At 39.5% G+C, this 10,895-nt stretch overlaps 2 protein-coding genes across 2 annotated transcripts; one reads left to right on the top strand and one right to left on the bottom strand.

Annotated features, from left to right (window-relative positions):
• On the bottom strand, positions 1-2,418 carry insl5a (insulin-like 5a). Its single transcript, XM_074668893.1, has 2 exons — positions 2,198-2,418; positions 1-430 (listed from the first exon to the last, which is right to left on the bottom strand). Exons 1-2 carry the CDS (start codon positions 2,367-2,369, stop codon positions 276-278), a joined length of 327 nt encoding a protein of 108 aa, XP_074524994.1. The 5' UTR covers positions 2,370-2,418; the 3' UTR covers positions 1-275.
• A 5,085-nt stretch (positions 2,419-7,503) lies between these two features.
• pars2 (prolyl-tRNA synthetase 2, mitochondrial) lies at positions 7,504-10,682 on the top strand. The gene is made up of 4 exons (XM_074668416.1): positions 7,504-7,652; positions 8,088-8,429; positions 9,120-9,365; positions 9,448-10,682. Exons 2-4 carry the CDS (start codon positions 8,103-8,105, stop codon positions 10,327-10,329), a joined length of 1,455 nt encoding a protein of 484 aa, XP_074524517.1. The 5' UTR covers positions 7,504-7,652; positions 8,088-8,102; the 3' UTR covers positions 10,330-10,682.
• The last annotated feature ends 213 nt before the right edge of the window (positions 10,683-10,895 follow it).

Below are 10,895 nucleotides of genomic sequence, written 5' to 3'. Positions count from 1 at the left end.
ATTTTTACTACCAATAGGAGCATATTATAATAAGCATTCCTTTGGTTGCATGTGTTAATCTTCCAGTTTAGCTTCACAAACATGTTCACAGATGCTCAAGTGACACTACAAAAAGTCAAACTCACAAAAAAAGTCAAAAGAAAGTAGAAAAAAAACTGTTTACTCCAGAATTATTTTACAGACACTGAAATCATTACATTTCAATTCTAAACATCAGCAGTTGGATTCAGATTTGGACACTTTGGTTGATGGGAGCAGCAGGGGACAGGTCGGCCTCAGCAGAGGAAGGTGAGGTCGCTCTTCCTGCAGCCCACCTGGCAGCACACGGTGGTCAGGATGTTGTTCATGTCCCGTCTGGTGAACTGGGAGCCTGGACTACTGCTGCTCAGATCCTCCAGACTGTTGTGATCACCTGCAGGCAGACCTGGAGCTACAGAAGACACCAGGAGGTGAGCACAACTCCAACCAAATGACAGCTGATCAACTCGCTCAGTCTTGTTCTAAATGAGTCCACGTATGCTCCCATTACAGAAGGAGAGAAAACGACTCCAGATTAACTCAGTGTTATCTGTCTTCTACAGTGTCACTCTACTCTTTGTAATCAGCACGACTGATCGACTAACAGGGTTTGTGTGTGTGTGTGTGTGTGTGTGTGTGTGTGTGTGTGTGTGTGTGTGTGTGTGTGTGTGTGTGTGTGTGTGTGTGTGTGTGTGTGTGTGTGTGTGTGTGTGTGTGTGTGTGTGTGTGTGCGTGTGTGTGTGTGTGTGTTAGAGATGGACAGAGGCAGAGAGGAACAGATTGCTGCAGCCTCTAATCAGGATATATGGGCTCCTGTCACATAATCAGGTAAAATATCAGAGCACAATGTCTCTGCACCAGGACACCTGACTGCCTGCCCACCCACTTCACTGAAACACTGAATAAATAATATGCAGCATGTTGTTGCACAGTTGCCTTCGTCTTTGCACATCAGCACTTCACACCATACAACCTCTGCTGCTGTTTCGGCCTCCCCTGGCTTCAACCATTATAGAGTTTCCATTATGATTGCACATTTATACAAACTCTGCTCCCTCTGCTGCTGCTGTTCCGTTGTTACTCATAAATGTGTTATTCTGATTTATTGCTGTGTTGCTCTTTAGCATCACTGTCTTTTTTTAATACTTGATTCTGGTGCAATGATAGGATTTTATTTCTTTGAATCTGTACTATTTAGATCTGCACATCAGTCAGAAAAAAAAAATGGGGAAAAAAAGTTAATGAAGCAAGGAAATATGTACAGGAAGGGATTTACTTTCAGGTGCAAGAAGATTAAGTTCCAGCAACAATTATTCAAGAAAATAAAAGGTTCCTGTGGCCAACATGTGATGACAGGGTGAAAACCTGAGGGTTTACTTAAGTAGGTCTTTAAAATCAGATATTTCACAATTTACTTTTTTTCATTTTTGAACCCGCAGAACAACTAATCTTTTAAACTTTTCAATTTCAATTGTGATTCAGGATTTTTTAATGTTTGAAATGATTATTTCCTTCTTAATAACTTGATGTATCTATATACTCTGTTTACAAAATAAATGTATGAGCTTTCCCTTTATTTCCACATAATACCCTTGCTTAAATTTTCATTCAGTACTTGTCCTTAAATGTGTTTTTTAAATGGTTTTAATAAGGTTGACAGAGCTTTTCACTCTGTTAATGTCACTGAGATCAGGATATATATTTTGATATGGAATACATAGAAAAGGGATTAAAAGCAGAATTTAAAAAAAAAAAAACAGTAACTCGAACCTTTTTTTTACTGTTCAAGTCAGAAAAAATAAGACTGACTTAAAAAGACAGATCTACTTTTTTTTTTTTTTTTTTTCATTTTTTGTGCCTCAAATCAATAACCCGGATCCAGATCTACTGTAATACAGTTTGTATTGACCATAATGCAATCTCTTCCTCTAGTCCAAGTGTTAGAAACACACACCACTGTTCCTGACGTGGGAAACAAAATGTGTTTTTATTCTGAGACTTCAACAGTTTAAGTTTAGTACTTTTATGGACAGCTTGTTGATTTAAAAAGGAATCTGTTAATGCTGAATTGTGTTAAAGTGAATCCCGAATCAAAAAGAAAAGTTTTGTACAATTCACTCAAAGAAAATTTAACTTCAAACAGAAAAAATCTGGATTATAATAAAACAAGTTTTCTCACCATCCACATCTGTGTCAGTGAGGAATCTCCTCCAGCGGGAGCCTCCACACGTGTAAACCACAGCCCTCAGGAACTCTCGCCCACACAGCTTCACCGCCTTCACCTCCGCTCTCACCTGCTCCACCTGAACAGCTGCACACAACAGCAGAGGTAACACCACCAGAGCCCGCATGATATCTGTCTGTCTGCCTGTACGGAGGTTTATCTCTTCTGTCAGTCTGCTCTTTCTGGAGTCTTCTGCTTGTTTCCAATGCTTACATCTCCTTTTATAATATACCATCCACCTCTTATTATCTCTCCTCCTCTTCCTCCTCCTCCTCCTCCTCCTCCTCCTTCATCTTACTGGCCTCTAAGTCCATCCCAACACACACTCCCAGCCCTCACTCTGTCGTGTCACTTTATGTTTCCGGTCATCTCCACCATGTGGTGCTGTCTCAGACAAAGTAACAGCCATCATCCTTTTATGACCCTCAGCAGACAATCACATTACCATCCTCATCCTCTCTGTGATTATGTGATTTAAGGCTGTGATTGCGCCGACCTTTAGCGCACAACATGCTCAATTTACTGATTTAAAGTGCCCTCCCTCTCAGGCTCACAGGTGTTTCCTGTGTTTACAACACTCTGATGGACTTTACTGCAGTATTTTGGCCGTATAAGAGGAAAAAGTCAATGTTGACAGTCCATCATGAGGGTCATTTCGATGCTGCTGATGGTGGGATGTGATACTCAGAAGGACATTTCACTTCCATCATTAAATGTGGACGACCCACTTAGGATGTCAATGAAAATGTGTTACGTTTGGTTGTGTGTGCTGTGTGGAAGCAGAAAATGCTAAAGGTGGATTTTAATTATTATTTAACTTCACAAGCAAGAGATGACACTTCCACAGACCTTTCAAATAAATAAAGTAGCTGCTGAGGAGAAGAGAGTCAACACATACTTTTTCTTTGATATCTGTTTGATAAAATAAACTACTGCTTAAGGAAAGTTCAGGATGGTATTCTGTGCTCTATCATCATCATATTGAAGTTTAAATCCTCAGGAAACACATGGAGGAAGAAACAGTGGTGTAGGGCCATATTCAACATTTGAGAGGATACAGATCATTGAATTAAAAATGAAAAAATATTAAAGAAAAAAAGTCTGTCCACAAAAATGAAGCTAACATGAGGAAATGTGTTGGACTAAGTCCATTTGTTGCTGTTTACAGTCGCGGACACATTAACCCTAATGACCCCTGATGAGCTGTGTGCGTTGATGGCTGTAATTAGGGCTCCTCAAGTAAAAATGACGTCTCTTTTCTTTGCCCTGACTGATGACTTTCAGGCTTCAGGATGTGATGAAGATGACCTCAAACGACCCAAATCACCTCAAGTGGTTCAAGACCTATTGGTAGCAGGGAGATGAAAAGCCGTGACCTAAAAAGGTGGAAATAAGAGATCCTGTTCATCTCTTAATGATGTCTGGCTTTTCATTATTATTATTTTTCATGTTGTTTTGATACCAAGTCAAAGTTTTTTAACTCAACTCTAACAGGAGCAGGAACTGAGATTTAATAGCTGAAGTAGTGAAGCAGCAAATGTTCAGTCATAGTCAAATATTGCTTGCCAACAAAGCTCCTGAATGTTTTTTCTTTTCTTTTTTTTTCTTTTTTTTTTTTTTTTAATTTTCAGAATTTTATCTTCTTACTAAATTTGAACCTCAGAGTTAGACATAACTTTTAAATCATTTGGAATATTTTGACTTCTTTATATTCTTTAGATGACCCTTTATCCTAATTAGTGTAAAAACATAGCTACAGAGCTTCTTATTAAAAACTTTGAATAACAGCAGCATGAGTATCTGCAGGCTCCAACACAGGGGTCACCAACCTTTTTGACACAGAGAGCTACCGTATTGGGAATGAGTGGCACAAAGAGCTAAGTGACTGATAAAAACTTTCTGTACAAAATTGCACAGATCACTTTTTAATAACATCAATCATAGTAGAAGTAGTAGTACTATGTGAAGAGACTGCCCCCAGGTCAATGTTAATTATTTCACTATTATTATTGATGATTTACAGACCAATGATGGTAGTACAGAGCTCCATTGTGACAGGACTGTTTTTTGGAACATGCCTCGCGGGCGCCCCAAGTGGTTTTTGTGGGGCACCATGTTGGTGACCCCTGCTCTAACACTTCCTTTTTCAGGGTTACAGGGTATTTTGATTTGTTTTGTTTTTTTTAGGGCGTCTGATGCAGACAATTAGTGAGCTTTGTTTAGTTTCTAACCAGGGACACATGTTGTTGTTTTCACCTCTTCTTATTTTTACTTTTAAACTGAAGAGAGGCAGGAAACATGAGGAACAGAAAAGAAGTAACATTCACTACAGAGTCAGGGCAAGGAGTCAAACATAATTCACAGAATTGATGATAACGATGTTCAGATCTACACAGGGTCCTCAACTGAAAATGATTAGAGAGGGTATTCAATAGGTATTGGCTCTGTCCTCTCATGTACATCACGTAGCATCATGCTTTCATGATTGTAAGATGTAATACTACGAAAACCTGTTCTAACGATTTAATATTTTGTAAGGTTTTTTTTGTTTTCTTGTTTGTTGTCTTGTTTTTTATAAAGTTTGGTTTGAATATGATTTGTTAACTTAGAGTGTTTATTGAAATAAAATTTTAATTAAATTAAGTAAAATCGCTAAAATATTAGGTAAAGATTTGAATTTCTTGGTTGAAATTGTTTTTAACTATTTCTAATCTGAGAGCGAGCTTACCTCAATTCTGCTCACAAGGCCTGATGTATATTTGTTTGCCACAATTCTGGAGCAGACTCTTTGAAACAATGGAAACCCCTGTTCTTAATCCAGTATAATGCCAAACAGGTAAATGTGATGTTTACAGATAAAGTCTCTCCTAATGGGATTGTTTCTTTCTGAAGGAGACATTCAGTCGCCCATTTCTCTGAGGACTGAACCTCACAAGAAGAGATATGAGATAAATGTAAGAAACAGACACACAGGTAATCTACTCAGGACTACATCAGAGTGCAGCGTGAGTGTGTGTCCACAACATCCACCTGAAAGAAAGGACGTTTGGCTATGTTTGCTGTGTGAGCTGACTGTCAAGTGTGTGTTTGTGTGTGTGTGTGTCATTGACTGTCTGGGGGAATAATGGTTTTAAATTGGTGACATAAAATGCTGTAAAGCCAGTAAAAGTGCACTAACATGGTGTGCTGCACAGCTTCATGTCAACAGAAGACAAGGATCACATATGTATGGACAGTACATTCAATAAAAACCCATCAATGAGACAAAAACGTGTCAGATATTCTATAGCTGCTGATATTTAAAGTCTGTGTTTATTGGCAGTGTTTTGGCATTTTGCACATTTTAAAGATTTCTCTCATAAAGTTAAAAATCCAAGTGTCTCCAGTTTCCTGATGTTCTTGATTTACTCCTCCATTAGAAGGATAGCAGTGACGTCAAACCCAGAATTACAGTTTTCTCTTTTACCTTATCACAGCCTCCTACACGCAGATGTCTGACTTATGTTTTGCCCAAGATGACGTTTGTCTCAGTGAATGCAGTTAAATGTCATTTTTATATCAGGCATATAACTATAAAGACGAACTGTGCTGGACCTAGACCTTCATTGAATCAAATTTCTTTCTGTTTTTCTTGTCTGTGTCCCTTAGATGGACTTCTACACAATGATTTTAAATTAAGGCTGAAAGAAAAACAGAAAAAAACTCTCTGTTTTAAATTGTGATCACAGTTTTGAGGTGAAGGTAATTCTCTGTCGGTGTGATGCAATGTTTTCCTCTTACTCATTCTTCCTTTGTTTGCAAGCACAGGGCACATTAGTGCTCCTTAACAGTAGAAAAAACAGGAAGAACATTTTCACTACTTATACGGTTACATAATTCCATGTTCCCTGAATTGTAAATACATAGCATGAATCTGTGAGGAAGTGAAGTAATGCTAACGTCAGATGGCTCATTTAATGTGTTTGCAGGTCATTGACTTTTCATCTTTATGTCCTCCACTGCATCTGTCTTTCCCTTTTACAGTAAATGTTTCCTGTTTATAGCTCAGAAAAGTCCAAATCAGAATTTTACCAAATATGAAAAAAAATGGTATATTTGTCATCAAATGCACATCATTTTTACACAAAAGTGATTAAAGCGTATTTTTTTCTTTTATACATTTTTATTTAAAGTTTTAAAGGTAATGACCTGTTGAATTTAAGTAGCTAAAGGAGACCTCTCGGTGATAATATACAGTTATGGCCAAAAGTGTTAGAACACCTGTCAGATCTGTCTGTTTTTCTGAGAGAAAAGGCAAGGAAAATGAGGGTAGTAGGCAGGGCTTGACATTAACACCGGCCAAATGCGGGTGGATTTCGGCAGTGGCTGGTAACACCACAGCTCCCACTGGCCACTTTGGCGGGTTGAATTTTATCTCAAACATGGAGCAGAGAGACAAGCAAAAAGATGACTTTGATGATGGAAGCTCTGAGGAAATTTAATTTACCTCTCCTTCATTGTCATTCTCATGAAAAAAGAAAATATTTTCTGATTACAATCGTTAATAAATATTAAAGCAGACAGTGTCTCTTGCTGAGTTTTTATCAGTTCAATTAATCCCCTTTACCATTTTATTATAAGCAATAACAAACTACTATTTAATTAATATGCCTTAATAGACTGCATATTTTCATATGAAAGGAGCACAATGTTACACACAACTTTATCAAAGCTGATAAAGGACCTGTGGGTTTTAACATTGATGTAGTCTTGTTTTGAGTGTGCATAGGGGTCATTTACATTTAAAGAGGTTGCAAATCTTTTTTAAGTAAACTTTAGCATGTCATCATCAGCTTTAATCATATTGAACATCCAACAACAAATTGTGGCCAGTTAAAATACTGAGTGGCTAGTAACTCAGGGATACCACTAGCCAGTGGCTGGTGAGCAAAAAAAAAGTTAATGTCACGCCCTGGTAGTAGGTCTTTGAATGACTCTGCTGCCTGCCTCCCTCAGCCTTGTTTCCAGTTCACTGTCACTTGAGCTGGGTACAGGCTGATGGACGCCTCATAAAAGGCAGGCGGATCACTAGTTTTCATTCCAGGGACTGATTTAGAGAACATTAGTACCAGAACTTAATCACCACACCTTGCAGGGTCTTCCCAGGTTGAATTTTCCACCTGCTTTTTGTTTGTTTTGCCCAGGACGTTCTATTTGTACTGTAACGACTCTATTCCTCCAGACCGGCAGGGGGCGATGTGGTGTAACAAAAACAAATCTCCCAGCTTGACGTTAAGGGGTGAGTGAGACAGCTGCATGGTGGAAGGACCTTCAGTGTTATGTAGTTTGACAGTCATGGAGAAATGAAAGAATTTGCTCTTATACGCTGATAAAAAGATCGGAAACAACTGGGCAGAGGCTCGGTGTTGTGGTGAGTTTTGTTAAATGTGTAATGACGCTGTTTTGTGCTAACTGTAGGAGCTAATCTTCGAAGCTAATGCTAAGCTGTCAGTATAGATTGGGCTTGAGCTGCTTTAATTTCTCAACTATCGTTGTAGTAAACTCAAACAGCGACAACGTTCGCCTTTTATAAACACAGCTTGACTTTTAGAATAAATGATTACCTGTCTGCAGTGATGGCGACCTTGTCTTCACCTGTTTTTAATTTGCATGCTGCGTCCATCTTTAACAACTCTTAGTTAACATATCTGCGTCATGTAGGGGAAGTTTTTGCTGTATCCCTCCTAAAAGCTCTAAAGTGAGGGCAGCAGCAGGTTTCAGTTATCATCATTCAGTCATTTTTTTTAGCTGTTTTCATGTATCCAACTTCATCATCAATTTCCTGGATTTTGTTTTATCATTTCAGGAGGTTGAATTCACCATGGAGCCTATAATGAACCAGATCTGGCCAAAAATCTTCCAGCACATCCGCAGAGCCTCAGTGCTTTCCAGGAGGAGCCATTCAGGATGTGCTGCTGAACATGCTGCTGTCCCTGCCTCCACCAGCCCCAGACTTATCAGACCCACACTCCTGGTGTCACGCCTCTACCAACCGGCAAACCTGCGTGATGTGGGTCCAGACAACCGGCTGCAGGGGGAGGTGACGTGCAAGAGCCAGAGACTCATGCAGCAGGCTGGGCTCATCCATCCATCCAACCCAGGATGTTACTACTACCTCCCTGCCACTGTGCGCTCCATGGAGAAGCTGGTGAGACTCATTGCTAAGAGAATACACCATCAAACCTTCATCATTTTTATCAACTTAACTTCCCATAAAGTTTTTTTTATAATAGATTTTTTGTCTTGAAAGAACAGAGGCTAGGTTTGAGTATTTTGTAGGGATGCACGAAATTGGATTTTTGCCGATATCTGATATGCTGATACCGATACCGATACCTAATGTTACTGTTATTGTGACGGTCTTATTTGTTTAAGAAACACACATAAAACAAGACAAAAAACATTTGATTTTACCATAAATAAGAAATGTATTATTTTTCAAACTCAAGACATTCAGTATTGAATTACAGAAAAATATTTTTTTTTAGATCACATGAACTTTAAATGTACAATGCATTTTTAAACATAACCAAGTTGCATTTGATTATTTTAGAGCTACTGTAACAACCTGGTGACAGACACAGAGCTCTGCAGTGCAAATAAATGAAGTGCTACATTTCATTTAAGGAGCTTATTTTTCAGATGGAAAATAATAATAATCCTAATTGAATAGCACATTATTGACTGTGCCTATCAGCAGAAATTTTCATATCTGTCGATACCGATAAACATGCTTTTATCTGCCGATACTGATATTGTGCCGATAATATTGTGCATCCCTAGTATTTTGACATCACTTGGCCCCAAAAATGTAATGATCTCTGTCTTAAACCATCAGATAAGAATAATTGACCAGGAGATGCAGGGGATTGGTGGGCAGAAGCTGGACATGCCCAGTTTGTGCTCAGCTGATCTCTGGAAAACAAGTGAGCGCTGGGATTTGATGGGAAAGGAGCTCCTCCGATTGAAAGATCGCCATGGAGCTGACTACTGCCTGGCACCAACACATGAGGAGGCAGTCACAACCCTAGTTGCTCATCAGACTACTCTCTCCTACCGACAACTTCCTCTGCTTCTCTATCAGGTATTTTTCCCTCTGTAGACACCAGTGTGTTTGTTGTGATACACTACTTCCATAACATGTTGATTCATTCCTCAAATTACAGATCACACGAAAATTCAGGGATGAACCAAAACCAAAGTTTGGTCTTCTTCGGGGGCGGGAGTTCTACATGAAGGACATGTACTCATTTGATGTGAGTGAAGAAGCAGCTTACGAAACCTATGAGTCTGTGTGTCAGGCATACACCAGGCTGTTCGACCGGTTGGGTTTGCGTTGCGTTCAAGTGCAAGCAGACACTGGAAACATTGGTGGTAAGCTCTCCCATGAGTTCCAGCTGCCAGCAGACATTGGTGAGGACAGGCTGCTGATCTGTGGGAGCTGCTCCTTCTCTGCTAATGTAGAAACCCTTTCATCAGACAGGACTGAGTGCCCACAGTGTACAACTGGCACATTGGTAGAATCAAAGGGTATCGAGGTTGGTCACACTTTTTACCTGGGTAAAAAATACTCACATGTTTTTAATGCAAACTTCAGTAACGCACAGAACAAGCCATGCATTGCAGAGATGGGATGCTTTGGTCTTGGGGTGACTCGTATTCTCGCTGCAGCCATTGAGGTGATGTCAACAGAGGACAGCATCCGCTGGCCTGGCCTTCTTGCTCCTTACCAGGTGTGTGTTTTACCTCCAAAGAAGGGCAGCAAGATGGACGAGGCAACGGTTGTAGCAGAGGAGCTGGTCCACACTTTGGGAGAGGCTCTACCTCAATTGAGAGGTGAAGTGGTTTTTGATGACCGCACACAGATGACCATCGGAAAGAGGCTGAAGGACGCCAGCAGACTGGGTTACCCATATGTAATTGTGGTCGGACAAGGAGTTCTGGAGGAAATGCCAAGGTATGAGGTGATCTGTCAGCAGACAGGTGAGACGATGCATCTCAGTAAGGATGGACTGATAGACCTCCTGAGACGAGTGGAAACTGTATGAAAAACAGACCTGAATGTTGGGATAAATGCTCAGTGTGTGGTTTTGCTTTGTAAGGTGCAAATGTATTTGGGATATAATTAATGAGGTGGTGGGATAAGAAGATTTGGGCCTGCTCCGTTGGTTATTTGTTACCTAAATAGAACAGCAGGTGGCGGTGTTGCACACACAAAAAATAAACATGATCTACTGCTTGAACTGACTGTCACTGTATATATATTTTTATACCATCTATGGTCACAGCTAAAACTGAATAGAAGACTTCACCATCATAGTTTATCTTTATGTTGGTGTCAGGAACAGAAAAGTCTCCTTTCCTTTTGTGTCATGTTCTTTCATAAATAAATAAAGCTCATGATTCCATAAAGGTGAACACATGACAGACTGTCTGCTGTGTTTTTCTTTTGTGTTTTAGAAAAGGGATCGGTAACTAAGTTTAGTCATAAGGAAAACTCATTCCTGAATTTTGTTTGTTAAATAGGAGTTGTGTCTATATTTATTTATATATATTCATAATGGTTGTGTAAAGACTATGAAAAGCATGTTAGCAGTCACATGATAGGATGTGT

The sequence above is a fragment of the Halichoeres trimaculatus genome, unplaced genomic scaffold, assembly GCF_033239565.1.
Source record: "Halichoeres trimaculatus isolate MK-OKI-2021-1 unplaced genomic scaffold, fHalTri1.1 fHalTri1_scaffold_4, whole genome shotgun sequence".
Taxonomy (NCBI): Eukaryota; Metazoa; Chordata; class Actinopteri; order Labriformes; family Labridae; genus Halichoeres; species Halichoeres trimaculatus.
The sequence above is the reverse complement of the archived record's forward strand: the minus strand, read 5'-3'. Positions and strand labels throughout refer to the sequence as shown.

Coding starts and splice junctions, on each gene's coding strand:
- pars2 (XM_074668416.1), top strand. CDS start 8,103: ATGGAGCCTATAATGAACCAGATCTGGCCAAAAATCTTCCAGCACATC. Junction 8,430..9,119: donor TGCGCTCCATGGAGAAGCTG/GTGAGACTCATT, acceptor TTAAACCATCAG/ATAAGAATAATTGACCAGGA. Junction 9,366..9,447: donor TTCCTCTGCTTCTCTATCAG/GTATTTTTCCCT, acceptor CTCAAATTACAG/ATCACACGAAAATTCAGGGA.
- insl5a (XM_074668893.1), bottom strand. CDS start 2,369: ATGCGGGCTCTGGTGGTGTTACCTCTGCTGTTGTGTGCAGCTGTTCAG. Junction 431..2,197: donor CACTGACACAGATGTGGATG/GTGAGAAAACTT, acceptor TGTCTTCTGTAG/CTCCAGGTCTGCCTGCAGGT.